Genomic DNA, 26,418 nt, shown 5'->3' on the forward strand with positions numbered 1-26,418 from the left:
TCACAGCGAAGCCACTCGAGTCCCAACAAGTTATTGAGGGTGCCGTCGCCTCCCCGGAATGCCGTTAGTCATACAACGAAACTCTGTCCGTGGGCAAGAAGCTCCACAGTGAGATAAAGATAACAGCTCGCCAGATACTCATATAACAAGCGTCGGAGGACTCTAGTGCTCCACTCACGTGGCTATCAACGCACTCAAAGGCTCACAGACAGTGTCACTCCCTCGCAAAGAATGCCGGGAATTGACAAGATACCTCCGTTCCCTGAAGATGTGCCCACACATCCTCTGCTCGTTGTCGACTATCAGCTCATTCAAGCGGGTGACGAGAATGAAGTGGATAAGCTCTGGAAGGCAGCGACACAACTTGGTTTTTGGTAGTAAGTATGTCACACACGAATGAGAAACAATCATGTTCAAGCCAGTCCCATTACTATAGTCTGAAAAACCATGGTGCAGATGAAGAGGTAGACGCCATGTTCGAGATGGGAGCAGAGACGATGGCACTGCCACTCGACGAGAAGATGCAATTTGAGCAAGGTGACGAAGGGATATCATTCGGGTCAGTCAAGCCAATTGTTAAAACTGATTCATGCTAGAGGTCTTCCCCTTAGGTACAAAGCAGCAGGAGTGAATGCGATTGACGAAAAGGGAAATGTCGATGCTACGGAGTTCATCAATGTGTCCAAGGACGACGCCCTCGCATTTCCGAAGATCGTCCATCGCACGTATCCGCGTACCGTCAATGTACGCATGGATGCCACCATCATCCCATTCGTGCGCAAATCGCTTGAGATCAATGCTACACTGCTCGAGGTGCTCAATGCCAAGCTGGGCCTTCCAAAAGGAACACTCGCGAGACTGCACAAAGACGAGGAGCAGAGCGGGTGCGTGGCTAGGGTGATCAAGACGCCTCCCCAGGGCAAAGATACAATTGATGAAGATAAGGCCCTGCTTTCGGCACATACGGACTTCGGATCTCTCGTGAGTGAATCCGTCGCAGCATTAATTTACGGAGTATTCACTCATTGTTGCTTTCAGTCGTTCTTACACAACCGGCTCGGAGGATTGCAGGTGCTTGCACCCTGTACGGACAAGTGGCAATATGTCAAGGTCTGTCTTGACATCGTGCGGTCTGCATTAGTGCTGATATCGACGATGTAGCCACTGCCTGGGCATGCGATTTGCAACATTGGTGACTCCTTGCACATCTTCAGTGGTGGAATTTTGCGCTCGAACGTGCATCGTGTCATGTGAGTGGTTCAAACGTTAGCGCGGCGAGCCAGCCAGGCATTCACCTTATCACGCCTTTCCGGTTCTTTGGAACCCGTGAACAGTGCCCCTCCGAAAGAGCAAGCAAGCTACGAGCGCTGTTCTCTTGTGTTCTTCACTCGTGCGAACGACTCCATAGAGCTATGCCCGCTCATTGAGGAGAGTCCCCTTATTGCAAACACCGTCGCTTCGGCTCCGAACGCGCGAGCGCGTTTCTGGCCGGGTGTCACAGCGAAGGAGTGGCTCTTAAGGAGGAACAAATATCAAAGAATCAACAACTTCAAAGTAGGCAAATGATGTCGCACATATTCGATGAAAGGAAGACTCACTAACTGATATACCCCTCCCCCTTTCCAACAGGGCCCCGAAAGCTACAAGGCAAGCTTGGGCACGGAGGACTACTCCTCCATCACGAGGGTAAAAGAGCTTGTTGCGGGGGAGACTGGAAGCGTGCAGTCGATAACGGCTTGAGCCTCCTAGTGGCAAGGAGCCACATACATATATCGCTTCCCGTTACGTGTGACTGTCCTATTTGCAAAATGATACACGATATTGGTAAATTTTCATGACCAGCCAAGAATATCGCCTCAGCCACTTGATCAAATTGACGTGAATCACTAAAGAAACGTGTCAAGATGATGCAACAGCCGTTTCAAAACATCCTCTGCATTTCGCCGCCCCCGAAAGGTATGCTCCTCCCCTGGGTATATCACGAGCTCCGGCTTTGGGCAACCGATCGCTTCTCGTTCGACTCCTCGCAAGAACGCAATCGACTGCGTTACAGGGATGCGTGTGTCGTCTTTACCGTGAAACAGAAGCAGAGGGATCCGTACGTTCCTGCAATCCCTAATTGGGCTTCCTCGAAGGTACGTCGGTTCGCCAGGCGTCCAAGGGGCACCGCCGCCCAGAGCTGCCTGAAATGCCGTTAATATACGGTATCAGCCATAAAGAGCGATCAGTTGCATACCACTATGTCGGGCAGGTCAGACGTGGCTGCCAACATGCCCCAATCTGCTACGCCTGCGCCTATGACAGCCGTCTTGAATATACTGTTGGGACGAGTGCATCCCCACGCAGCGAGGTATCCGCCCTGGCTGAAACCCGCAATGCCGACTCTACTGGCGTCAACCATGCCTTGAGAGATCCCTTCCTCGATCATCGTTCGGATGTCTTCCCAGTCCAGGGTGCCGACCTTTCCATTGGCTGGCTTTTCGAAGGCGTCGCCTCGGCCAATACCTGCAATGCCCATGAGAGGGTGTTTACAATACAGCGGGACATACTTACTACCACGGTAGTTGGGAGACAGCACCAAGTATCCATGAGAGGCCAAGAAGTGACGCCAGCTCCAGTCCTCTGTTGAGCCGCCAGCTCAGTCTCCGTGCCATCACCAAAAGAAAGGGACTCACGGAATGATAATTCCAGCGTATCGCGTCTGCAGAGCAAACATGCTAACTGTCAGACATGCCAGAGTATATCACTCATCAGTGCTTACGTAGTGGGCCCTCCATGCGGCACGACAACGGTAGGCAAATTCCTCGCCTCCACGCCTCTCGGATGAGAGATCACACCCTCGACTCGTTCTCCGTCAGAGCTTTGCCAATAGAAGGCCCGGCTGATCGGTGCTCTGTCCGGAAAGAGCCAGCTGTTATGCGAGCTCAGCTTTCTGCTGACGAGGCCGCGCTTGCCAATCTCTGTCTCAGCGAACCAAATCTCCGGAGGCTCCCCAGCGACAGCGGAGCTGCGAAGTACTGCGAATGCGTAACGACTTTCCTGGACGCGCTTTATGTCGAGATCCGAGAGACCGTCTGACGTCTCGTACGCGGTGAAGCTGGAGTGCACAGAGTCGAAGACATCGATCCTGGTTTGCAAACCCGCGGCCACAGTGACAGCGTAATGGTCTCCACCTAGCTTTAAAATATTAAGTGCCTCATCTGCCTCTCCGTACGCAAGTCGCTTGGGGTCTGGCTCGTCTAATGACCGCGTCCAGAGCGAAAATGCGGAAATGTAGACAGACTGCGTTGCATTTTGAAGGAACACGAGGTCTCCCCTCTCTCTCCATACCGTTGCACTCGCTGGCATTCGGACGTGCTGGTAAACATGGTGAATGTTGGACTCGGCCTCCATGATTGAAACCACTGCTTCGGTCGTCGGATCTCGGCTCATGCTCTCGGCATCTGCATGAGGCGTCGAGCGATAGACGATAGAAGTGCTACCAGCACTCCACGAAAAGGCAAAGACATGTATACCACTGGGTAATAGTGATCGGATGCTGAAGAGCAAATGGTCAGTCTGTAGGGAGATTCGTCGGAGCACTCCGTCAAGCTTACGGTTTCTTGGGGTCTTGCAGATCAAGCAGGAACAAGCCGTCAAAGTTAGCATTCTTCCTCCATATTTCACCAACAGGCTTGTCATTGGCTTCATGAGTCTCATGGTGCCGTGGGCCGATGAACGCGATGTACTTCCCATCAGAACAGATCGAAAAAGATAACACCGATTGTTCGACATGGAGAGCGCCGACCCGCTCAGGCTCTGACTCCATCGTAGCATCGCCCGCAAGCTTGTAGATGTGCGATGCATCTCCCGCCTTGGCTCGATCAGAGAGGAAATAGATCTCTGACAATCGGGGATGGAAGCAGGGAGAGTGATCGTGTGCTGCTCCGGATGTGAGCTTCCGCGCACTGTTATCCTTGGAGGTGTCTGCAATCCAGAGGGCGGAAACCGAGTTGTCTCCCGTCTTGTAATGAGGGCTGACGCAATATACCACGCGCGAGCCATCCTCCGAGAGCTTCAAAGAGGATATGACATCGGCAGAAACCACTTCTTCTGCAGTCAAGGGATCCATGATGTTGCCCTTGAGCCTGGGACCGTGCTAGAATGAGGACAGAACGATGTGGAAGAGAATCTATACAATCAGTCAATCATGGTATATTTAGGGTGAGACGCTAGCTCCTGATGGTGACCCACGGTCATTGAATGTCTTCCCATTGTAGACGCGGCTGAGTGATACAAGAAGCAGTTAATGCATTGAGATCTGAGTTGCAGCGACAAAGTTCAATGCCCTGCGGACTCCTGCGGAGGACAGTCAAAGCGCCACATGAAGTTGCAACGACTTGATCGCAAAATGAATGAACATTCGTATATCTATCAGATCATCAACGTTCTCAATAACACGGTAAATAAACCATGTTGGGCAAACGCAAGCGCACATTTTTTTCCGGATGAACTGAGGCTACACCGTTGCAGGAAATTTGCAAGGTGGCGAGGTGGGAGATTGTCATTTCAGTACGTGCCCACTCCCATTAGTCATCACGAGTAAACGTCCCTTTCGTCCAGCATACACAAGACATCATGATCCTCTTAAAGAGCTACGAGCAAGTTGCAACACCGGACTTCCAAGAATCCTCTAGTATCACCACCCAAAAATCAAATCCGACACCTGCTCTAATACGCCTTTACTCGGCGACGCTTGCGCACTTCCAGGGCCAGTGGACGCTCCAAACAAGCCGCCGGTGGGGAACACTCTTTGCGGCGTCGCAGTTGTGCTCGGGCCCGTCCCTGGCTTGCGGAATGCGGAGGCGGCGGGCGCAAGGCGGACGGGGTTCCCAAACGTAGGTGTGGGGGTCGCCGGCGTTGCTGGACCTTGTGCGCCTGCTGGTGGTGCAGCCTCTTGTGCGGTAGACGTTGAGACCGCTGGAGCAGTTTCCGGCGCTGTGGTAGCCATTTCGGGTGTTTGCAAGACTCCTCGTACAATGTTGGGTCCGAGTACCGCTTCTGCTTGCGCGGGGTCCTACGAAACACCGTGAGTTCGTATAAGCAGACGCACAGTCACAGGGTACGTACAGTCCACTTCACGCCAACCATCCAAGAGCCCGAAAGGACTTCGCCGTTCTTGCGCACCGCGCGCATGGCATCTCCGGGGTTCGTATACCCAATGCGAAAGCAGTTCGAGATGTTTGCATCCCGGTATGGCACCGTCGTCTGGCCGAACGAGCGGAAGTACTCCGCTGTGACACTATATTTGTCCGGTGGGTAGCCAAAGACATCAACATAGAGCGGCTCGGGCGCAGCGGGGGCCGCAGGGGTTGACGGTTTTGGCGTTGAGGGGTTCGAGGACCGGTACAGCGATGCGCGGTTTGTGGAGGATTCCAGCGTTGAATTCTATGTAGGGTCAGCAAGGGAATATGCAGAGCAGTGGAGTGTCATCGTACCCGTAGTGAGGGGTAGCGGGCAGTATCAGAAGAGACTTCATTGATGATGTCGTTGACGGAGTTGGTTGGGGGCGCGTCTTCGTCGGCTAAGGGCTGTCTCTGTCTGCGCCTGCATTCGACGTCAGAATCATCTACACAGTAGTGACGATGTTAAACATACCGAGAACTCTCAAACATGGAGTCCATGCCAAAGTCGGACGCTGCGCTACCGGCAAAGACGTGATTCAACTTTGCTTTTGTCTGGACGATCGGCGCTTCTTCGGAGCGCGAACCACCTTGCGGTGATGCCTGGATCAAGTCAGCATAATTCATAATAAACGATGTACATGCATAGTACATTGTTCGGTTGGACGGACTATCAACAAGGTCGTTAGTAAGTGATGTTTGGGCGATGATTGAGGCACTATACCATCAAATAACCTGTTTGGTAGTGACTCCTGGATTGGCCCAAGCTGTCGTTCAACGAGGAGCCAAATGGTACGTTCATGCCGCTGCCCAGGGCGCTGTGGCGCAGGCTTGGTGATCCGGATGGATTGTAGTTGGTCACGCCTGGCACGGTGAAGCCACCCTGGTGCGGGGAATGCGAATGGGCAAACAGTGGGCGAGCGTCGTTCGACGTGCTGCCGCTCGCGTTGGCTGGAGACGAGCCACTCGGGAGCATGGGACGCGTTGGATGAGAGCAGGTGGAACGCGAGGATGGTGGTCAGAGTGAACGGAACGCGTCCGCCACGCGACGCGCCTTAAGCCCTGAATTTGATGCGTCCCACGTGACGGATCAAAAGCGAGGAGCTTCGAGACTCACCTCGCACAAGTTTATTTCGTCATATATATTCGCCTCATATACCACTAACTCAAAGAAAAAGGATCTACACGCATATACCATTCCTATAATCCGCTAAAGCATGTCAAATCCGACTCAACTCTTCCCGTCCATCGGATCAGTGGCCGATGAAACGCAGAAAGTCCCAGAAAAGGAGCAGGTGACAGCGTCGGCGCAGACCGCAGACGACGAAGAGAGACCCGTGCAGGAGATCGAGTCGTTATGCATGAAGTGCGGCGAGCAGGTTCGTCTAACCTACGGCTCTATCTGGGTATCAGATGTTCACTTTATTCCTCAGGGTGTTACGAGACTGCTTTTGACAACAATCCCCTTCTTCCGTGAAGTGATTGTAATGTCTTTTCGATGTGAGCATTGTGGGTTTTCAAATAATGAGGTACAAGCCGCAAGCACAATTCGACGTGAGTACTATTAATTAGCTGATCAGATGAGTCCATGCTAAACTGCATGTGCTAGCGGAGGGCGCTGCGTATACAGTACGTGTCCGGTCAAGAGATGATCTCAACCGTCAAATTGTCAAGTCGTCCACCTGCACTGTTACAATACCCGAGTTCGAGCTCACCCTCCCGCCGGGACGCGGACAATTGACCACGATCGAAGGTCTCCTCCGTGATGTCGTCGCTGATCTCAGCGCCGACCAACCTTTGCGGCGTGTCGATAACGAAGCCACGTACAACAAGATCCAGACGATCATCGACGGCCTCAAAGGAATCCTGGCAGATGACGAGGACGAGGAAGATGAAAACGGGAACGCGCAGCCGCGTAAGGCGTCCGAGAAGAATGCGCCGATGTGCCCGTTCACCATCATCGTGGACGATCCCACGGGCAACTCCTTCCTAGAATTTGTGGGCAGCATGGCGGACCCGAAGTGGAACATGCGCACGTACCGCCGCACGCGCCAGCAGAACATCGACCTTGGCTTGATTGCGCCAGATGAGGCGGAGAAGCCTGCCGCTGAGGGAGCACCACAGGAGGGTCAGGCGAATGGAGAAGAAGAGGGACCGAAGGTCGTTGGGCCGGAGGGCCAGAATGAGGAGATCTTCGTCTTCCCTGGGACGTGTTCCAGCTGCGGGCACCATATTAACACGCTCATGAAGAAGGTGAACATTCCGTACTTCAAGGTGAGCTTCCCGGCGGTGAAACCCTCTCCTCGTTATGCTGATGCTGCGTTGTAGGACATTATCATCATGTCGACGAACTGCGAGTTTTGCGGATACCGTGACAATGAGGTCAAGTCGGGATCAGCTATCTCGCCGCAAGGCAAGCGGATCACACTGAAGGTGAAAGACAAGGAGGATCTCAGCCGAGACATTCTCAAGGTACGCCTTTGTTATGATGATAGGTAGGCACTGGACCGGACTGACCTGGGCATGCAGAGTGAGTCTTGCGGTATGGAGATCCCTGAGATCGACCTTGTGCTCCAGCAGGGCACACTTGGCGGACGGTTTACCACGCTCGAGGGTATCCTCGACCAGATCTATGACGAGCTCGCGGAGAAAGTTATCGCCGCAAGTGATTCGCACATGGACGAAGGCACGTTCGAGAACTTCCTCAAGAAACTGAAGGAGGTGTGTTTGTTTGCTGTCTAACGAGTCTTCCATCCTCTGACACGCATTACAACAGGTCAAGAGCGCCGAGCGGCCATTCACGGTCATCCTCGACGACCCGCTCGCGAACTCGTACATGCAGAACCTGTATGCGCCGGACCCCGACCCGAACATGAAGATCGAGATGTACGATCGTACCTGGGAGCAGAACGAGGAGCTCGGCCTGAACGACATGAAAGTTGAGAACTACCAGGAGGATGCGCAGAAGGTGGAGAGTAAACCGGAACAGGCGAAGGAGACCAAGAAGCAATGATGGACTGACTGTGTGCACAGGATATCACTAAGGATTTAATGTAGGATATAGAAGGCTACCTGTATTGTACGCAAACCCTTAGCATAATGCAATTGTAGAAGGACAAGTAATGTAGCAAAGTAGCATCTCGAACCTCTTGTACGCTCAGCCGTGAGGTAGTGCCCGCCGAGTTCGTGATCAGCCCCAGCCACAAGTCAATATCAACTCAGTCCGTCACCGTAACCATCCTCTTCGCGAGCGCCCCTTCATCGTCAGCAAATCAAGCCAGTCACTCGCTTTCTTCGAGACTCTACATCATTAACATGTCTGAGACATCGAGCCGCTGGATTCCTCTTGAGAGCAATCCTGACGTTCGTGGCGTGCCTGCTCTCGACGACGGCGCCGCTGATCTTACTTCGGTCATAGGTCCTGAACCAGGTAGGACTCTTGTTATTAAACGTCTCCTTGCGAAGAATTCAAGTAATTACTCTTGGCGTGGAACGCTGTAGTGGGCTGAGAAGGCCGGATTAGTCCTTCAACAGGACCGGTTTGTGGATGTCTATGGACTCGATCCTGAGGTATGTGGCAACTCGCGAATCTATGCGCAAGTTCAGACGTTAATGGATCTCACCGTAACGTGGTGAATGCGGGAAATCCAGCTGTTGGCAATGGTGCCGCAGCCTGTCGACGCCGTGATTCTACTGTTCCCCATCACAGATGCCATCGAGGCACGGGCGAAGCAAGAAGACGAGCGTATCAAGCTAGAGGGCCAGCATCCGATCGACCCCACCGTGTTCTACATCAAGCAGACGGTGAGCCAGTCATACAGTCGAAACACTGTAGTGGTCTGACTCTGGTTCCTTGTTGCGAAGATCAGCAACGCCTGTGGGACCATTGGCCTGCTTCATGCATTGGCGAATGTGGGTCTGCCTCCATGCTTCTAAGCTCGTGTGCTGCATATACTCATAGTCACCTTAGTCGCACGCTACATTCGTTCCTGACAGTCCCCTTGCTTTATTCATCGACCAGTGCCGAGGTACGCATATCATATTTTCCACCAGATAATCATGCCGACATCATCGCCGTGATAGACAAGACACCCGAGGAACGCGCAAAGCTTCTCGAGACGACACCCCTCTTCGCTAACATACACGCAGAAGCCGCGTCGTCAGGGCAGACTGCCGTTCCCTCAGCCGAGGCGAAAGTGGACCTGCACTTCACCTGCTTTGTGCAGGCGCCGAATCCTCCCCGCTCGGTCACCGAATGGCCTCATCCGCTCCATCTCATTGAGCTCGATGGGCGCAGGGCGGGTCCGATAGACAGGGGCTTGTCGAAGAATTTGCTAGAGGTGAGTTGTGCAAGCCATATGGCATGAAGGCTTCCAAAATTACTTTGCTGCGCCGCGCAGGATGTGGCGACTTTCGTGAAGAACAATTATATGTCCCAGACCGCGAGCATGGAGTTTAGCATGATCGCTCTCGCGTCAAGCGAGGGTTGATTTGTCGCAGAGGATGAGGAAGAGCTGCCGAAGAAAGTGTCGACTCTGCTGTAAGAATAATCGTAACGTAGGCAATGACAGAATTAGTGTACGAGCTGAACGAAAACAACAGGGCAGTATCCTTTTCACAGGCATCGTTGAGCTATATTTGTGCCACCAGCAATACGATTTGCATCTTGGCATGAGGTCGGTATGCGATATATCTTTATGGCAATGAACATAACTCGTGGGGTATGCGACCTGTGCAGTTACTTGCATCGCAATAGAAGTCAATTTCATGCCATCATGAATCGACGACATTCTTTTGCAACCCTGACACAAATTGACAATAGCATACGGCAGGTTCTTTCGGTCTGTGTATGCACCACGCCACGAAAGGATTCTACACGCGGACGCAGGCACCGCAAGTTAAGACCGGCCAAGCTGCTACGGAAGCGACGTTTGCATACACTTGTAATTGCACGGCGATCAAGAATGGGAACACAATCCTGCTAGAATGGCTCATTGTGCAGAGAAAGCCCTCAATCCTGCACGACATTCGAGAGCTGTCTTGCGCTCGTTTTCGTTCTTGTCAAAACCTTGGGATGTGCCTGACACTAAGAGTATGGCCGACAATCCTATAAGTTCCGGTCCGACCCAGTGTGTGGTCGTGAAAGCGGATAGTATGCTTCGCCAGCTGTAGTCCTGGCTGCCGCGTACCTGGCTTTCAGTAGTGCCATGTTGATACGGTCGTCGACTCAGAAATTGAATCAGACTCAGAAAGACGGTGTGTATACTGACGCCCGCTCATTCACTCTTCTTGCCAGCGTTCCTGCATGCTGCGGCGTTGGCTTTTCTTCGGTATGTTCCTAACACAATGGGTTTATGTCTGAATGATTGCTGCATTCATATATAATCTGCCGTAGGTTCCGCCTCCGTTACGTTGGCAAGAAGTTTGACACTTTAGTTCATGAGATTCACAGCATTGTTCTGACATTGAGACTGAGTGTGCAGTATGCCAGGCCCATGGGAGACGAAAGGCATCATAGAGAGCTTTACACTGCTGCACTGTCCTATCGGCCTATTCGTTGTCCAACTCCACTAGTCGCTTTCTGTCCGAGATGATTTCCTTGTGAAACGACAATTACAACATAACATGGGATGCCAACATTGCAGACATACACTAATATAAAGCAGCTGCTAGTAAGCGATCGGCACGAGCCGTGCAAAGCGATATTTCATGCAATAATCTGTCATTCGTCGAACGGTTCATGGCCGTTACTCACTCACTGCTCAGATAGGACACATCACTGCGAGACTCTTCGTAGATAGAACAACATGAGACGTCATACCCATAGCACAACGTCCAGAAGGCAAGCGATGAGACATATGCAGCATTTAACAGACCTGAGAGCAAAGAACACGGACACGTGGATGTAGACGACCAAGACATGGCAGTAGGTCAAGACAACAAAATAGCATCAAAGAATAAATGTCCAAGACGTGACAAGCTGGAGAGCGCATGGCGATGGAGCATCCAGAAGAAGATTGCGATAGGACTGAAACCTTTGTCATCGAACGTTGCCAGAGCACGAGATACTAGTAAGCAGAGTGGCGCAGCGTTTCGAGCGATATTGATGAGCATCAGGACATGGAGTTCTAGAGTAGGTGGGCCCGCGTGTTGTGATAATGAAGAGTATCCAGCAGGATTTCAGGATTGCAGACCCAGACGTATGTTTAATAATGCGAGACCAGAGCGTTCGAGTATTCGAAGGGGATTAGCGGAGGCGATTTTGAAACCTTCTCGGCCCCCCAATATGCAGATGATAAGTTGACGAGAGACAGAACCATGCAAAGAATGTGCAGATGAAAGATCGGCGTGAAGCAGGAGATAGCCCGCACGTAGACAAGCATTGATTGCGCGTAGAATGAGTCGCTTTCAAAGGATATCAGCGACCAGATTGCAAAGGATCTTCGACATAGGCGGCGATGCATATATGTTTAGGATGCCATTCAGGTGTCATTACCGGAAGAGAGCTTTTCCGCTGCGTATGGGGTCGCGTAGATGTTGCATTGCAGACTTGGGCCATACAGAGGACCTTGAGGATGAGAATCGTTTGTGACATCGCCAGCTGCTAGGGCGGGCCAGATAGAGCAGATCACGATTGTTGCGATGAAATACTGCTTCCAAGTCCGCATTGTGATGGTATTGAAATGTGAAAGAGGAGATGAGGCTTGGAATAAGTGGAAATGGACGTTGAACAGCCGTTTTAGTACGATGGAGAAAAGGAGAGGGGAGAAATGGATGATCGTGCGGGCAGGTCTTCAAGCGGAGGAAACAATCTTGGCTGACATATCCTGTTGCACCTTGCTGTTGCTCATGATCTGTCGGACACGGACGAGGGTCGTGATGATCTCTTAAATAGACGAGACCAGAATCCCCGCGGAGTGTGTGTGGGGAGAGGAATACGTGTCGACTGCTTGATGATAGCAGACCTCTTAGAGTCTGGGACGTCGATCGCTGCTTGAGAGGCTATTGTCTCGGCTGGTTGATGTTGAGGAGGAGTGCGGGTAACGTTTCGCGGCTGCTCGACAGTTGAGTCAGTCCATATCGGAATGGCGAAGACACATGCACTTACAGTAGCAGTGGCGCCGCTGTTCCTTTTGGTAAACAACGAGAGTAAACGAGAACCCAGGGTAGGGGCAATAACGGGGGAACGGAAGCCTTGTGAGCTGTGATAGCCTACACTGGCGATAACCATGAATCCTCGGGAGTCGCCCTCGAGAAATTCGGCCGCTTCCTGGAGGGGAAAAAAGACATGAGCACGGTGGAAAAGTGAGCTTCCAGGAACATACCATGCCGTACGACAGAGAAATCTCTGCCAATTCAAAGGCCTTAGATGTGTTGCATACTGCTGTGAATTCTTCTGGCTCTATCACCTCATAGGAGGAGAGCTCCTCCAGATCGCATGCATCAAGTTTCTCTGCTTTTCCCTTGCCTTTCTTGAACGCAGCGAGAGGAGGAATGTGTTTACTGTTGTCCTTGTCCGTGTCGTCGTCCTCGTCGTCGCCATAGGAGTTGCCCATCCTGTTGTTAACATCTATGCGTTGTCTACCCTGCTGAATCAGAGAATCATCCACGAGTTCCAGAGTGTATCGCGAGGAGGAGAATGGGATGAAGTCATCTATCCTGACTTCGCAATCTCGTGATACGTGTTTGGCGCGAGGAGCCAGGCGAAGGGAATCGCTTGGGAAGGCGCCCATAAGGATACGCCCTGCATCAAGCTCATTGTCAATCTCGAGAATCTCTATAGGACCGGCGCGCCAAGGCGCGAAGACAGCGTTGACCCAGCTGAAGCTAGGTGGAATAGCATCGTGACTAGTTGGTGCATCTACGGCACCATGTATGTGGTCGATATCTTCGTTATCGTCAAAGTTGCCGTCGTCGTCGTCGCCGTCGTCGAAAGTGGTTGCGAAGAGGCGACTGAACAATGATAGTATGTCAGTGAAAATTGAGTTGAATGCTCCGGAACGCACTCACCCGAAAACGCGAAGGTCATCTTCGCATTCGTTCTCTGTGTTGGAGGGCTGTGTTGATAGCACAGGCCCCGCTACATATGTCACAACGTCTGCGATATGTTCCTCCTGCCAGAACTCCACTGCGCAGGAGAATCCGTCGCACGTGCCGACGATGGGCGACGCATCGACCAGAGCGTCCGGCTGCAGAGTCTTCGCAACGACATATCGAGATCGCTCTTTCGGGAAAGGAAGAGACTCTTGATCGTAGAGACTTGTAGAAGATGCATCGGGTTCATCATCATAGTCGTCATCGTCATCGTCATCTTGGTCGTCGAAGCACGCGGTGCGCGAGAACATTCGCCTAGAATGGATGGTCATCCAGATGGAGAGCCAGATCACGTCGTTAATTGACTCACTGCAAGGCGGCAAGGTCTTCATCAAATTCTCCGTCAGGAGTGGGACGAGATTCAGGAGCAGTGCTGGATTTACATGAGCAGAACTCATTGTCGGAAAAAATAGTGCTACGTACCAAGGTACTTGCAGTGCTATTGAATCAACTTGCTTCTCTTGAGGAAAGGTAACGGAACGCTTGGGCGATCCGCCCACGGTACGGCTGGGGACGTCAAAGCCCTGAGCAAGAAGTTCCGTACTCCACCAGCATTGCTCCGGCTGCATGGGAAGAGCCGATGTGCGGTTGTTCGCTGCTGCCTCACCGACAATAAGCGGAAGAGGCGCAGTGGTAGGGGCCATGTTCCTCAAAGAGCATCGCAATTCAACTGGTGGGAAAGACACAGAAGAGGAGATAACTCACAAGTCTCTAGAAACTTCGCCAAGGACCTTTACGGCAATATTATCATAGACTGGCTTGAAGGTGCACGAAGCCGCGGCCTCTGCACCTTCACGCACGGTTGTAGTAATTTCCACGCGTGCCCGCACGTTCTTCGTGACAATTTCCACTTTAATGTCCTTCTGAGCGGCAGAATCGCGTTTGACAGGGAGAGAAGGCGTCAGATGAGTCGCTACATTCTTGGACAATGCGGGACGGGGAACGACCGGAGCACAAATGACCGTTGGGGCTTGGGTAACCGGGCCTCGACGGATGGGAGGACGAGCAGCCGTGCAATTCGAGGAGTTGCGATGGATCGTATCGCGTGGGGACTGCGCAGGAGAGGGGACGGCGGGACGACGAACACTCACTGACGGCGTGTCAAGCGAGCGTTTCGAAGTAGCAGAAGCCTTTGAGGCAACTGCAGGAAGAGAACGAGCAGAGGCGGTCTTCGTCATACGAGCATACGACGGAACATTCTCCTTGGGAACCGACGCTGTCTTGTAGACAACACTGGTCGGCCTGGGGCTGGGGCGAGGTGTACTGGTGAGTCCATTCTGCGAAGCGATGAGCATCAGCACTTATGAGATGAGAGGCGCGCCGAACGTACCTTGCACGCGATAGCGGCGTTGTCTGTTAGTTTCCGACCAGAGAGTCGGATGAAGGAATGCTCGACAATGGGAGCCTTCTGTACCGAGGAACCGGCACGAAGCAGAGAAGGGGGGACGGGGCTGGAAGTGCGACTTGCGAAAGCCATCTTTGTCTAGCGAGCAGGGAAACTTGCGAAGATATCTTGCAATTGACCTTGCGAGGCGAGACTGCTTGATGGTAAGAACAATGGAAAGAGGGAGGCGGCTGAGTGAAGCATGTCGAGTGTTCACGGATGCGGCTGATAGCCGTTATGGTTCAGACCGTACAGCTAGAATTGAATTCGTGACCATCTGTCCAAGATCTTGCGATCATAACTTCCTCGAGAAAGACTGGAGCTACTTCAAGCACAACAAGAACGCAGGGCAACTCACCTCCAATCGTCATGCTATTTTGGAAGAACATGTCATCTACGTACGATACCAGGGCCCAAAATTTGGATATCCCAACCATGAGATTGCGCTTAAGATGTCGACAGAGATTAAAGAACGCGAGTGATGCATGAGAGGAAGAAGCGAAGCGCAATATCTTACAAGTGATTTTCACTGCAGAACGTCAAACAGAATCTTTATGAGCCTCTTACAAAGTCGTAGTGAAGTGCGAGATAAGAGTAGGTCGCCTGCGCTCTTCATCTTGCTCCAGCCAAAGTTATACAGCTTTTGAGTGAAGATGATCACTCCGGTGAGAGAGATATTTGACACAACATACATAGGGTTCATTTGTGAATCAAGCAGGCCACTTGAACAGGTTCAACATGATGTTGGTTTCCATATGCGGAGATGAACTCGGGCCACCTAATGCGTGGGAAATCCACTCCAATAGGCATTTCGCACTAGTACTGCTTCACGACACTTGCTTTTCGCGCTCGGCTCGGCTCAGCATATCGACAATCTCTGGTGTTCCCACTGCTGCAAGATTTGCCGATTTAATTGAGAGGCTTTCGCCATGAACGTCTGGGTACGTAACGTACTGTGCATTGTGATGACCAATGTTGACGTTCCGAAGACTGAGCACAGAAATCCGGAGGGACGTACTTACTGGTTCAATACAGGCACCAGGGAGAGTGTTTGGGAGAAGCCCGATGGTGTGTTGTTTTTATACGTTTTCGTATACTGTATTGAAGCTGTAATCTACAGATCTCAAGACTCCATTTGAGGTAACCAGGTTAGAATTGCCACAGCATGGACGCAATTGACAACCACTTCGTAGCGCGCGCTGAATCAGACGAAATGGAAGGAATACTTCTCAGGAGGGAGGAAATATTACTACAACGTGTGTCTGGATGCATTGTGATGCTGCTCTCACTTATGACAATCCTCGACAGACCGAGACGAAGGAGTCTAAGTGGGATATGCCCGACGAACTCATCCTGCTCCTGGAGAAGGTAGAGAAGGAAGGCAAGGCGGCTCAACAGCCGAACAATGCTTTGGTGTTAGTACCATCGTTCAGCTGTACAACTCGAATGCTAACGTTCTTGATCATCACTCCAGAGCACCGGCCTTCACGTCGGCAGGGAACCTCGGGACCCCAATGCAAGGTGCACCTGCTGCTCTGGGAGGGACTGACCAATCCTTATCCGCCCCCGGTTCTCAGACGCATCCGAACGGACACATTGGCGAGCTAGCTGTTGGCATGCACACGGGCGCCCTACCGTTCGCGCCGACCAGCGTATTGCCTCCGCGCCCCAACATGCCTGATGATCCCGTCATTCCTCACAATGGGTTTGCGACAGTCGAGGAAGGAGAGAAGGCGTTTACTCATCTTTTACGCAAGGCTGGTGTGGATGCGAACTGGACTTGGGATCAGACGATGCGTGCCTGCATTACTGATCCACTTTACAAAGCGTTGAACACGCTCGCCGAAAAGAAGGCCTGTTGGCAAAAGGTACGCATATACCGCTGTGACGCACAACATCTGATAGCGACTAACAATTGGGTGGCTCCCAACAGTATACGGACGCTTTACGTGCTAAGGAGCAGGAGGAGCGCGATGCTCGCTTGTCTAAGTTGCGTCCTGCCATTCGAAACATGCTAAAGGGCAATCCAAACGTGTTCCACTACACTACATTCGCTACCGCAGATAGACTATTTGCACAGCATCCTATCTGGCAGCAGGCGAAATTTGAGGCCGAGCGAAGGCTGATCTTCGAAGAATACGTCAATGAGCTGAAGCAGCGCGAAGTGGTGCGTGACCATCACCGTCATGATTGGAATGACTTCAGACGGGCTCTTCCATGCTCATATCATTTACATGATTTCATAGCAAGAGAGCCGTGCATCCCGTGCTCGCAGTGTCTCGAAGATTGTCGCGTTGTACAAACGGCTTGATGTGGACGTGACCACGCGCTGGCGCCAGGCTCACCAAATGGTGCTTGATTCAGACGAGTGGAAAGATGACCCAGAGTTGCAGAAGCTGCCCACACTGGACATACTGCTTGCATTCGAGGACTACAGCCGTGTGCGTGAGCGTGAGTTCGAAGAGCAAATGCGGCGTGCGCAGGTGGAGAAGACTCGCAAGGAGCGCAAGGCGCGAGAGGCGTTCAGGGTGCGTCTCAATCCTCCTCACCGTCTGCTTCTATTGTTCGATGTGATATATCAAACTGTCTTAACCAACGTAGGAGCTCCTTCAGAGCCTAGTCAAGTCCGGCCAAATCAAGGCCCGCACCAAGTGGAAGGAGGTCTATCCCGTCTTCTCGGAAGACTCGCGCTACCTCAACATGCTCGGCAACCCGGGCTCCAATCCTCTTGAGCTATTTTGGGATGTCATAGACGAATTCGATCAGCAGCTCGATGCGAAGATCGACACCGTCGAGGGTGCAATGCGGCGCCACAATCGGAACCTGGAGCTACAGCAGGCCAAGCCCGAGGGCGAGAAGGCCGAAGGCCAGGAAGCTACGGATGGCGGTGTGAAGCTATTCAAGATCGGTCCCGAGACGACGGAGGAAGCATTCATGGTAGTCATGAAGGCGGAGGAGGATGATGCTATGCGCAAGCTATCGCAAGCGGATCTCAAGGAAGCATACAATACGGTGAGTAGATCCAAGACGCGTGCCATTATATTGTCGTCTCATTGAATGCGGTTCTAGCTATATCTACAAGCTGTCAAGCAGCAGGCGGACGAGAAACGTCGTGCGGAGAGAAAGCAGCGCCACCTGCAGGACGACTTTCGCTATGCCCTTAAGAAGCTCCCTGAGCCTCTGGATCTCAACCTGTCATATGAAGAGGTATATATTACTAGTAGTGCTTTTGTTATAATGCGCTTATATTCTGTTTTCCAGGCTGTTCAGTTCATGCAAGATTTGCCTGAGTTCAAAGCGATTGAAGAAGAGGAAGGCAGGAGAGCCGCTCACGCCAAGTTTGTCAAACGACAGAAGGCACGTTTGACTCACGCCAAGAGATTCCTTGTGACTCATATTTACTGATAGGAACGCCTGCGGGAACGCGAACGAGAAGCTTCTGAGGACGGCGGCTCCACAACGAGTCGTAAACGCAAGGAGCCGTCCAAGGACGAACAGGAACGCGGTCGGGATCATCGAGAGAAGGACAGGGAATTAGAGCACCACGACAAACGAACCCATCGCGTCCACGATGAATATGATAGCCACGGTCGTCGCTCATCCAGAGACTATGCAAACGTACGCGATCGCGACTACCCGAGAGAAAAGGCATATGCTGGACGCGAGAAGGAAAGAGAGAAGGAGAAGGACAGGGACTATGCGTACAGGTCGTCCCGGCACCACAAAGAATACGAAAGGGACGATAGGCGGCGAGATAGACGAGGCTCGCGCGCCGACTACGATGCCTATGGAGGCCGAGAGTGGGACGACGGTGCTGGACCGCCTCCACCGCCTCTAGCGCAATATCGCGAGGATAGAGAGAGGAGTGCTTCTCTCTACCATGAAGACCCTCGAGAAAAGAGAGATCGGACCATATATGAGGACCGATTGTACGAGGAAAGGCCGGACAAGGTACACAATACTTTCACGTCTCGCGATGATGTGCTGAAAAATGTGCCATAGAAAGCAAGATACAGCGTGCCTCCCGAAGCATCAGTGGAGGAGGCACCGAAGCAAGAGCCTCCTGCGCGTGCAGAGACTCCTGAGGAGGGCGAGATTTGATGCGTACGCGCGCTGAGCATGGGCGCCTCGGAGGAATGTCTGTTAGCTGTCCTACTGATCTACAATACAATGTCGATTGGCCCGATTCTGAGACGTGTATATTCCTGCTTGTGTGTGACTCTTCTCTGGTAGCCTTTTCTCCTCTTCTTCTTGAAGATCATCTCCATCTTTCCCTTTGTGTGCTCGACCACAGTTGCCTCCACCTTGACTTTCTCTGGTGGGAGGACGGGGTTGCCGCGCACGGTGTACTCACGCGAGCCGACTTCGTGAATCTCGGAGAGCTGGAGTATGTCGCCGACGCGTACGTCTTTGAGACGAGGGACGGTGAGGAGGTCCCTCGGCGCGAGGAGATACTTGCGGCCTGCGACGGACGCGACGACGTACTTGGACGGCTGTGAGCGGAGAAGGGAGAATGCGCTCGGCAAGGTGGTCACGGTTTCTGTATGAAGAGCGCGACGTGCAACTGCACAAAGTGCGGCAGCAGCGGCAGAGGCAATAATTGAGTGCAACGTCGTGCAGACGAGATCCATTGTCACGCACGTCTGAAGAGACTCGCCATGGCCGATGGGAAGGACAGCGGCGGCAAAGTCGGGAACGCTTGCGGCGGAATGGTCGGAGATTCCGGGCGCATGGGAAAAATGCACGCTGAGCTGAGTCGGAGTGTAAATATCGGGTTACGTAAGGGAAGGCATCTGGATTCCGAGTTCACCCATAGCGACTGCACGTCAACGAACGACTTCATTCCCTCGTCCTCCCCTTCACTTTTCTTCGACCCTCATGCACAGAGTCGCCCTCAGAAACTCCATGCGCGCGGCTGCGCTGGCCGCTCCTAGGGTATGTCGCATCGTTTTCAGCGAATCTGGTATGCAGGAGTTCACCGGAATAATATCATGCAAAAATTCAGAGCGCCGGCCGCGTAGCCCCCGCGATGTGTCGCTCGTATGCAACGGCGAAGGCTGGTATGTTCTGCTGTAACATGTCGTCGGGAGCGTGTCTCACGATCCCTCCATCGAACCACGCACGCCTCGCTGCAACTGTTCCATCGCATTCATGATGACACGTTTTATAGCTGCGTCTGAGGTGTCCTCCGTCCTCGAGACCCGCGTTTCTGGCTCCTCCCTGGGCGTGGACGTTGAGGAGACCGGCCGTGTCCTCAGTGAGTTTGCGATTACGCGTCGCGACGAGATTCATCCGTAACTGGACCGCGTCTCATTGTACAGGCGTCGGTGATGGTATTGCACGCGTATGGGGCTTGAGAAACGTCCAGGGTGCGTGTCAACGCGTTTTCCGACTCGAAAAGGCGTGCTGAACGTGCCTTGCTCAATAGCCGAGGAGATGGTGGAATTCGCGTCGGGCGTTCGCGGCATGTGCCTGAACTTGGAGGCCGACAACGTCGGTGTCTCCATCTTCGGTAACGATCGTCAGATCAGGGAGGGCGACACCGTCAAGCGTACCGGCCAGATCGTCGACGTGCCCGTTGGTCCCGAGTTGCTCGGCCGTGTCGTCGATGCTCTCGGAAACCCCATCGATGGCAAGGGTCCTATCAACACCTCGGAACGTCGCCGTGCTTCGCTTAAGGCCCCCGGTATCTTGCCGCGTCGCTCCGTCAACCAGCCCATGATGACTGGCATTAAGCCCATCGACGCCATGGTGCCCATTGGCCGTGGCCAGCGTGAGCTGATCATCGGTGACCGTCAAACCGGTAAGACCGCTGTCGCGATCGACACTATCCTCAACCAAAAGAGGTGGAATGATGGCAAGGACGAGGAGAAGAAGCTCTATTGTGTCTACGTCGCCATTGGCCAGAAGCGTTCTACTGTAGCACAGCTCGTCAAGACGCTCGAGGAGAACGACGCTATGAAGTACACGATCATCGTCGCTGCTACTGCGTCTGAGGCCGCTCCTCTGCAATACCTTGCTCCCTTCTCTGGGTGCGCCATGGGTGAATGGTTCCGTGACAACAGCAAGCACGGTGAGATCCTAGGTCATGAAATTTATTCGAAGGTCTTATGAGCGCGCGGAAATTTCTAGCCCTCATTATCTACGATGACTTGTCCAAACAGGCTGTTGCCTACCGTCAGATGTCTTTGCTGCTTCGTCGTCCTCCCGGTCGTGAGGCCTACCCCGGTGACGTCTTCTACCTGCACTCTCGTCTCCTTGAGCGTGCCGCAAAGATGAACGACAAATTCGGCGGAGGATCGCTCACTGCCCTTCCCATCATTGAAACCCAGGGTGGTGATGTGTCTGCATACATCCCGACGAACGTACGTCTATTGCGGTTCCCTCTATATCCGCAAAGTTCGTAATCTCTGACCCGGGAAATGCCAGGTTATCTCGATCACTGACGGCCAGATCTTCTTGGAGGCTGAGCTCTTCTTCCGTGGTGTCCGTCCCGCCATCAACGTCGGTCTGTCCGTCTCCCGTGTCGGTTCGGCTGCCCAAACGTGCGTAGTTTTCCTTCTGTGGGAAGCGTAATGTGAACTCAATTGCTCGTATAAATGCAGCAAGATCATGAAGAAGTTCGCTGGTTCGCTCAAGCTCTACCTTGCGCAGTATCGTGAAGTCGCTGCTTTCGCGCAGTTCGGTTCCGATCTGGATGCGTCAACTCGTTTCCTGCTCTCCCGTGGTGCTCGCCTCACCGAGCTGCTCAGTACGTATTCTCCGTGTCAAATTTGAATACATAATACTAAGTGATTTGCCCACAGAACAAGGCCAGTACCATCCCCTGTCCATGGAGATTCAGGTCCCCATTATTTACGCTGGTGTCAACGGTCTTGTAAGCGACTTCGTCTCATGTCTACAAACTGTTCTTATTCATACATGTGCACAGCTCGACTCCGTCCCTGTTGACAAGATCACCAAGTGGGAGGCCGAGTTCCGCTCGCACTTGACCTCTGCGCAAGGTCCGCTTCTGCAGGAGATCTCGGCTGGCCAGATCAACCCTGAGCTGGAGGCGAAGATCAGGAAAGTTGTGGAGGATCACGTCTCGTCGTTCACATCATAGAATGTTAATTGCCTGTGAGGTCCAAAATGGTCTGTTTTCACACTACGCATCCGTCTGTTTTCATGATGCCAATGAAATAGGATGGTTGTAAAACCTAGCTTGTATTTCAGAATATAAATTGCTGAGACACTCTTATACAACAGTGGACCAGTGAGTGAGCGCAGAAACCCCGGCTTATAGGGCGCTCCCGTGCATGGAGTTTACCATTCAGAGTGCAGCGTCGCGCTGTTCAACAGAAGAGAAAGCTCGAAAATCCACCAGAAACCAAACAGCGCGAAAATCGTCCGTATAAGAATAGAAGACTACGCCCGCTCTTCTTCCTCCTCCGGCGGGTCGTCGAAGACGTCTTCGTCTTCGTCCTCATCTCCGTACACCTCATCTTCGCCTTCCTCCATGGCTTCTTTTAGCTATATCCAGCGTCAGATATGGGAGCAAATATAAGTAGCAGTAGCATACCATCTCCAACAGTTCATGGCATTCGTTTAGATGAGCCATCACGATACCCTGTCCCTCGGGAATCGACCCGTCTACTCCGACGAACTTGCCGTCTTTTCGCATGGAGTCGATCTGATAGAGAGCTAGCTGATACTAACGAAGTGCGATACCGTTAGCACACACATCGTCAAACCGTAGACAACTTCAAGACTATCGTCGTTTGAAGTACGACTAGCAGTATATACAGCGCAGGTGATGATAGATGACGCACAGGATAGAGATCTCGTGGAGAGAAAGGACCCCCGTATTTCAACACTTCATTCAAACATTTCTTCACGGTGGAGAGCTTGTTCGCCTAAAGGGTAGTGGTTAATAACGAGTAGCTCGTTGGTGCAACAGTCGTCGATGCTTACGATAGGCATCAACTCCTCCGAGACTGGTTCACTCGACGATAGCAAGCGATAGATCAAGCCATAACATCGCCGAAGCAGGTAAAGCAATACCTGACCAGTATTGTCAGTATACGTTGCCAGAACGAATCGATGGGACCTACATATTGCCCCGACGGACGGTTGCCGTCGGCATCGACGAACTTGCCATCAACCCGCATCTTGTCGATCTCCTGCAGACTCAAGCTGTAGTTCCAGAGGTCTGTCTCACGAAGACTCCAGCGGTGAGTCAAAACCTGCAGGCCAACATGTTAGCTGTATGAACATGGAAGTTCAAGCGGTCGCAGTTCCATACCAGCTGCTCCAGCTCTCGCCGCATCTCGCTGAGCCTGTCATAGATCGGCTTGAGAGACGAGGCTACATATTTCGAATCATCTTGCGCACGGATCTCCTGTGCAATCTCGAAGCACTCTTCAAGGAGAGACGAACAGATGGCTTGCGATGCTGGCACCGTGCCACCGGGACCTAAGAACTTGCCATCCACTCGCTTCCTGATAGGGCGATTGACGAATGCGCGTATTCAGCAATCGTGTGCAGGAGGTACAGGGAAGGTCGCAGAGAAAATGTCGGTGAGGAACACGCGAAAGTGTAGCCGAGTATACGAAAACGTTGGAGTGGTTAATAACGTTGACGTCGCAATCATAACTGGAAAGGGTACTCAACGAATCTATCTTGCGCAGTTCCTCCATGATCGCCTTCAATTCTGCCTTGGTTCTGGAGCCTTCCTTCTCTTTCGCAACCTCCGCCTTGGGTGTTGAGCCCTTCGTTGGTGTCTTCGCCTCCAAATCGCTTGCCGTATCATTAATGCTAGCGGCATATTCCGGAAATGGTGTGCTTTCTCTTGAAGGCACCTTCATAGGGGTAGACTCGTTTGACTTGACAACAAAGGCGTTGGCATGCTCTATTTCTCTTGCAGTTTCCTTAGCAGCCAAAGCAACCAACTGCCGTCGGATATTGACGAGACGTTCATGAATGGGTACAAGTTCGGGCGAAAGTACTGCTAGTGACTCCTGCAGGCGTCTCAATACGTTCTCTGTGCGTGTAAGGTTAGCAATTAATCGACAAGGACACACATAAAGAATCACGAGATCACGACGTTAACCAGATACGTGGAGAAGCCAGGGTAGAGGATCCTCAACAGCAATGACTTGGAAGGTTACTTACCGCATTCGTTCAGCTGCCTCTCTAATAGGGTGGTCATCGCCACCGGATGTCTCCCGCTGTCAGCATCATGCCGAACAATCGCCCTACATGAAAGAAGTCAGTCAATATCCTAAGTTAGACGTGCGGAGTAGGATGCCCTAATTACAAGGTGTCCGCGCAGCCTCTTGAGAGGTTGCTTCATAGCATGATGTCCTACCTGCCAGGTCTGCTCAGCTCCACACGCCAGACAAAAAGCAACCCCTCTGAGAGCCACTGGAACAACGAACGTAATGAGACGAAGAGCACACGCACCGTAACTCGGCTAGCCGCCGGTGGAACGGCGCGAGGTCGGACTCGTTGTAGATTCCTGACTCATCCATATGCTCTAGTATTTGCTGGAAGACATAGTGATTAGATTTGCACGCAGTAGCAATGAGGACATAGAAGACGGAGAATCCGGGTATGTGTATGCACATCATTAGCGCGCCAGAATGGGAATGTGAATCCTACGCAGTGCTTCCGCATGAACAGCAGTTCAGTCATTTTATACCACTCCAGGAAGCCTGCACGGGCTCGCACACTGGTGATAGAGATGGAGAAAGAGCCTAGTACGCAATCGCTGAATGTGTCTGTGAAAGCTCTTGCCACTCACGCGCCGCTCGGTCCTTCAACCGGAGCCTGCTACTTTCCCATGCATAGAGAGACCGACCTTAGCGGCCTTTCCAGTCTCTTGATGGATCCAGACTGAGAAAATATAGACCGTGGCCGACGATCGTCCTATTGGGGACTAATAGGTCCAATAGCACGGAGAATATCCTCGGCCCCTGATCGCGCCAAGAGAACACCAACAGTCAAAAAAATTGATGTTACGGCAAGGAAGCTTCCGAATGGCGGTACGTTTCTCGCGACGGATAGAAGATCCGGACACTGTACAATTAGCTGGAAATCGAAGTGAAGACGCAAGGCAGACATCAAGGCGATGGCATTCCCTGCCTTACCACTTCAAGAATGGGCCACATTCGAGACTCCAGCAAATGCGCGTTGGCGGCATTGGTGGGAATGCAGCAGACAGACCGAAGAGGACACAAAAGATTACTGCGGGCGCAACGACTCACCCGCATGCTAGCAATTTGACTGTATGTTGCAGGACATTCCTTCGTTCTCCCGATCGTCAGGAAGAACAAAGATAGGAGGTTGAATACATCGGCCAACGTGGTGTCCAGTCGGTTGTTGTAGGTCGTGTTCTCGTCTCGAACTTCATTCAATCGCGTCACTGTAGGCGTAGCATGAGTCAACAGAATCCATCGTCCACGAGGGCTTTGCAGCGATACAACATCGCGTGGACTCAGGAGTATAGATGAGTGCGAACCTTGACGAATGATAGCCTGATATAATGCATTGACGTCGGATGGCTTGATGTACTCTCCTCTGTCCTTCTTCAAGGCTGTGAGTCGGTTGCGGATGCTGAGAAGTTGCGATAATCAGCGACCACGACTATACCATGAGCCAAGGAACCTTTTCACTTTATGACGGCCTCAAGGATGGGCAGCTCTGCGCAATATGACACTTAGGGTGATCAGCACTACATGCGATTAGCTTGCTCAACATACCCTCCTGGGTTACGGGCGCCGACATGCCGGGTATTCGATATTGTCTATGGCCTCGATGGCGGCTCGTACAGTGCTGGAAATGTCCCCGCCGTCGTTGGCGATATTGCGGACAGTAATATTGTGGCTCTCACTGAAGGAGTCAGATGGTCTGGGCCAAAGCGCGCGCACGCATGAACGGCATCGCCACGTGCTATTGCTCGTTTCGGGAGTATTCCCACGGCTGATACTTTATCAATGAACAGCGTGTAGCACTGCCGGCGACCTACAACCCCTACGTCTACCTATTTACCACATCAACTGCCGACACGACAACATGGAGAGAATCAAGGAGGTGCGTTCAGCACTCAATCGTTGCTGTGCGGTCGCATTGACGCGCTGAAATCAAACCCTAGCGTCTTCAATCCCTTCGCGCTGAGGCCGACAACGCGGTCGCTCGCGCCGAGGAGGCTGAGGCGAAGAACAAGAAGCTTGAGCAAGTGCTGCTCGAGAAGGACCAGGAGATCACATCTCTCCAACACAAGCTGTCGGTGATGGACGCCGATCTCGAGAAAGCGGAGGGCAAGGTCGCCGAAATGAAGGCTGCGCAGGAGGAGGGTGACCAGAGCAAGACAATTAACGAGGGTCTGCAGCGGAAGATCCAGCTGCTTGAGGAGGAGCTTGACGCTGCAGACAAGAATTTGAAGGATGCGATGGAGAAGTGAGACCCAGCGCTCGATGTCACGATCTTGTCTGATGCGTTGTGCTACGTACAGACTGAGACAGGTGGATGTCAAGGCGGAGCACTTCGAGCGGCAGGTCCAACGGCTCGAGCAGGAACGCGATCAATGGGAGAAGAAGTACGAAGTGCGTGTTGAGACTGACAGTGATGATGTGGCGGCCTCACTGACCCGACATTATCCGCAATCAGGAAGCACAAACCAAGTATCGCGAGTCGAAAGCCGAACTCGACGATCTCGTGGCCAACATGGAAGGACTCTGATCAAAGGTCTCGCTGTACAATACACGTCTCACATTGCATACCACTCGGATGGTGCTC

The 26,418-nt window shown here is 52.5% G+C and overlaps 13 protein-coding genes across 13 annotated transcripts; 6 read left to right on the top strand and 7 right to left on the bottom strand.

Annotated features, from left to right (window-relative positions):
* Nucleotides 1-231: 231 nt before the first annotated feature.
* LAESUDRAFT_810315 (Clavaminate synthase-like protein) lies at nucleotides 232-1,740 on the top strand (the record flags this gene model as incomplete). The annotated part of the gene is made up of 7 exons (XM_040914205.1): nucleotides 232-377; nucleotides 437-559; nucleotides 612-981; nucleotides 1,039-1,110; nucleotides 1,162-1,250; nucleotides 1,335-1,554; nucleotides 1,630-1,740. The coding sequence occupies 7 exons, from the start codon at nucleotides 232-234 to the stop codon at nucleotides 1,738-1,740; spliced, it is 1,131 nt and encodes a 376-aa protein (XP_040767765.1).
* Nucleotides 1,741-1,886: 146 nt separating this feature from the next.
* On the bottom strand, nucleotides 1,887-4,111 carry LAESUDRAFT_645905 (alpha/beta-hydrolase; the record flags this gene model as incomplete). Its single annotated transcript, XM_040903947.1, has 6 exons — nucleotides 1,887-2,183; nucleotides 2,237-2,505; nucleotides 2,554-2,622; nucleotides 2,676-2,701; nucleotides 2,762-3,538; nucleotides 3,597-4,111. The coding sequence occupies 6 exons, from the start codon at nucleotides 4,109-4,111 to the stop codon at nucleotides 1,887-1,889; spliced, it is 1,953 nt and encodes a 650-aa protein (XP_040767766.1).
* A 388-nt stretch (nucleotides 4,112-4,499) lies between these two features.
* On the bottom strand, nucleotides 4,500-6,176 carry LAESUDRAFT_722173 (uncharacterized protein). The gene is made up of 6 exons (XM_040908152.1): nucleotides 5,887-6,176; nucleotides 5,815-5,832; nucleotides 5,638-5,765; nucleotides 5,478-5,586; nucleotides 5,110-5,427; nucleotides 4,500-5,056 (listed from the first exon to the last, which is right to left on the bottom strand). The coding sequence occupies exons 1-6, from the start codon at nucleotides 6,136-6,138 to the stop codon at nucleotides 4,679-4,681; spliced, it is 1,203 nt and encodes a 400-aa protein (XP_040767767.1). The 5' UTR covers nucleotides 6,139-6,176; the 3' UTR covers nucleotides 4,500-4,678.
* A 131-nt stretch (nucleotides 6,177-6,307) lies between these two features.
* LAESUDRAFT_747974 (zf-ZPR1-domain-containing protein) lies at nucleotides 6,308-8,308 on the top strand. The gene is made up of 6 exons (XM_040911497.1): nucleotides 6,308-6,541; nucleotides 6,596-6,716; nucleotides 6,772-7,436; nucleotides 7,491-7,634; nucleotides 7,692-7,883; nucleotides 7,939-8,308. Exons 1-6 carry the CDS (start codon nucleotides 6,380-6,382, stop codon nucleotides 8,173-8,175), a joined length of 1,521 nt encoding a protein of 506 aa, XP_040767768.1. The 5' UTR covers nucleotides 6,308-6,379; the 3' UTR covers nucleotides 8,176-8,308.
* A 26-nt stretch (nucleotides 8,309-8,334) lies between these two features.
* LAESUDRAFT_694589 (peptidase C12, ubiquitin carboxyl-terminal hydrolase 1) lies at nucleotides 8,335-9,785 on the top strand. The gene is made up of 8 exons (XM_040906208.1): nucleotides 8,335-8,525; nucleotides 8,581-8,592; nucleotides 8,664-8,732; nucleotides 8,814-8,966; nucleotides 9,027-9,074; nucleotides 9,133-9,190; nucleotides 9,246-9,502; nucleotides 9,563-9,785. The coding sequence occupies exons 1-8, from the start codon at nucleotides 8,478-8,480 to the stop codon at nucleotides 9,650-9,652; spliced, it is 735 nt and encodes a 244-aa protein (XP_040767769.1). The 5' UTR covers nucleotides 8,335-8,477; the 3' UTR covers nucleotides 9,653-9,785.
* Nucleotides 9,786-11,222: 1,437 nt separating this feature from the next.
* Nucleotides 11,223-11,565, bottom strand: LAESUDRAFT_722175 (uncharacterized protein). The gene has a single exon (XM_040908153.1). It carries the CDS (start codon nucleotides 11,543-11,545, stop codon nucleotides 11,369-11,371), a length of 177 nt encoding a protein of 58 aa, XP_040767770.1. The 5' UTR covers nucleotides 11,546-11,565; the 3' UTR covers nucleotides 11,223-11,368.
* On the bottom strand, nucleotides 11,556-11,919 carry LAESUDRAFT_469252 (uncharacterized protein). Its single transcript, XM_040902588.1, has one exon. The coding sequence runs from the start codon at nucleotides 11,828-11,830 to the stop codon at nucleotides 11,645-11,647; it is 186 nt and encodes a 61-aa protein (XP_040767771.1). The 5' UTR covers nucleotides 11,831-11,919; the 3' UTR covers nucleotides 11,556-11,644.
* On the bottom strand, nucleotides 11,751-12,744 carry LAESUDRAFT_722176 (uncharacterized protein). The gene is made up of 3 exons (XM_040908154.1): nucleotides 12,488-12,744; nucleotides 12,271-12,432; nucleotides 11,751-12,216 (listed from the first exon to the last, which is right to left on the bottom strand). The coding sequence occupies exons 1-3, from the start codon at nucleotides 12,716-12,718 to the stop codon at nucleotides 12,010-12,012; spliced, it is 600 nt and encodes a 199-aa protein (XP_040767772.1). The 5' UTR covers nucleotides 12,719-12,744; the 3' UTR covers nucleotides 11,751-12,009.
* A 2,749-nt stretch (nucleotides 12,745-15,493) lies between these two features.
* LAESUDRAFT_722178 (uncharacterized protein) lies at nucleotides 15,494-19,139 on the top strand. Its single transcript, XM_040908155.1, has 13 exons — nucleotides 15,494-15,581; nucleotides 15,630-15,708; nucleotides 15,761-15,780; nucleotides 15,834-15,896; nucleotides 15,949-16,055; nucleotides 16,115-16,508; nucleotides 16,574-16,807; nucleotides 16,887-17,168; nucleotides 17,242-17,652; nucleotides 17,710-17,847; nucleotides 17,902-17,997; nucleotides 18,049-18,591; nucleotides 18,643-19,139. Exons 1-13 carry the CDS (start codon nucleotides 15,570-15,572, stop codon nucleotides 18,739-18,741), a joined length of 2,478 nt encoding a protein of 825 aa, XP_040767773.1. The 5' UTR covers nucleotides 15,494-15,569; the 3' UTR covers nucleotides 18,742-19,139.
* Nucleotides 18,598-19,356, bottom strand: LAESUDRAFT_469289 (uncharacterized protein). The gene is made up of 2 exons (XM_040902589.1): nucleotides 19,282-19,356; nucleotides 18,598-19,204 (listed from the first exon to the last, which is right to left on the bottom strand). Exons 1-2 carry the CDS (start codon nucleotides 19,298-19,300, stop codon nucleotides 18,801-18,803), a joined length of 423 nt encoding a protein of 140 aa, XP_040767774.1. The 5' UTR covers nucleotides 19,301-19,356; the 3' UTR covers nucleotides 18,598-18,800.
* A 154-nt stretch (nucleotides 19,357-19,510) lies between these two features.
* LAESUDRAFT_722179 (ATP synthase F1 alpha subunit) lies at nucleotides 19,511-21,891 on the top strand. The gene is made up of 10 exons (XM_040908156.1): nucleotides 19,511-19,575; nucleotides 19,646-19,700; nucleotides 19,811-19,897; nucleotides 19,962-20,009; nucleotides 20,069-20,713; nucleotides 20,773-21,005; nucleotides 21,070-21,185; nucleotides 21,246-21,391; nucleotides 21,447-21,517; nucleotides 21,572-21,891. The coding sequence occupies exons 1-10, from the start codon at nucleotides 19,546-19,548 to the stop codon at nucleotides 21,743-21,745; spliced, it is 1,605 nt and encodes a 534-aa protein (XP_040767775.1). The 5' UTR covers nucleotides 19,511-19,545; the 3' UTR covers nucleotides 21,746-21,891.
* LAESUDRAFT_722180 (uncharacterized protein) lies at nucleotides 21,886-25,541 on the bottom strand. The gene is made up of 13 exons (XM_040908157.1): nucleotides 25,383-25,541; nucleotides 25,296-25,323; nucleotides 25,142-25,236; nucleotides 24,888-25,045; nucleotides 24,085-24,167; nucleotides 23,794-23,876; nucleotides 23,293-23,662; nucleotides 22,925-23,120; nucleotides 22,734-22,865; nucleotides 22,594-22,683; nucleotides 22,452-22,535; nucleotides 22,202-22,333; nucleotides 21,886-22,152 (listed from the first exon to the last, which is right to left on the bottom strand). The coding sequence occupies exons 1-13, from the start codon at nucleotides 25,405-25,407 to the stop codon at nucleotides 22,048-22,050; spliced, it is 1,581 nt and encodes a 526-aa protein (XP_040767776.1). The 5' UTR covers nucleotides 25,408-25,541; the 3' UTR covers nucleotides 21,886-22,047.
* Nucleotides 25,542-25,604: 63 nt separating this feature from the next.
* Nucleotides 25,605-26,387, top strand: LAESUDRAFT_722182 (uncharacterized protein). The gene is made up of 4 exons (XM_040908158.1): nucleotides 25,605-25,713; nucleotides 25,775-26,079; nucleotides 26,135-26,225; nucleotides 26,290-26,387. The coding sequence occupies exons 1-4, from the start codon at nucleotides 25,696-25,698 to the stop codon at nucleotides 26,359-26,361; spliced, it is 486 nt and encodes a 161-aa protein (XP_040767777.1). The 5' UTR covers nucleotides 25,605-25,695; the 3' UTR covers nucleotides 26,362-26,387.
* Nucleotides 26,388-26,418: the final 31 nt, after the last annotated feature.

Source organism: Laetiporus sulphureus, assembly GCF_001632365.1.
Source record: "Laetiporus sulphureus 93-53 unplaced genomic scaffold LAESUscaffold_6, whole genome shotgun sequence".
Lineage (NCBI taxonomy): Eukaryota > Fungi > Basidiomycota > Agaricomycetes > Polyporales > Laetiporaceae > Laetiporus > Laetiporus sulphureus.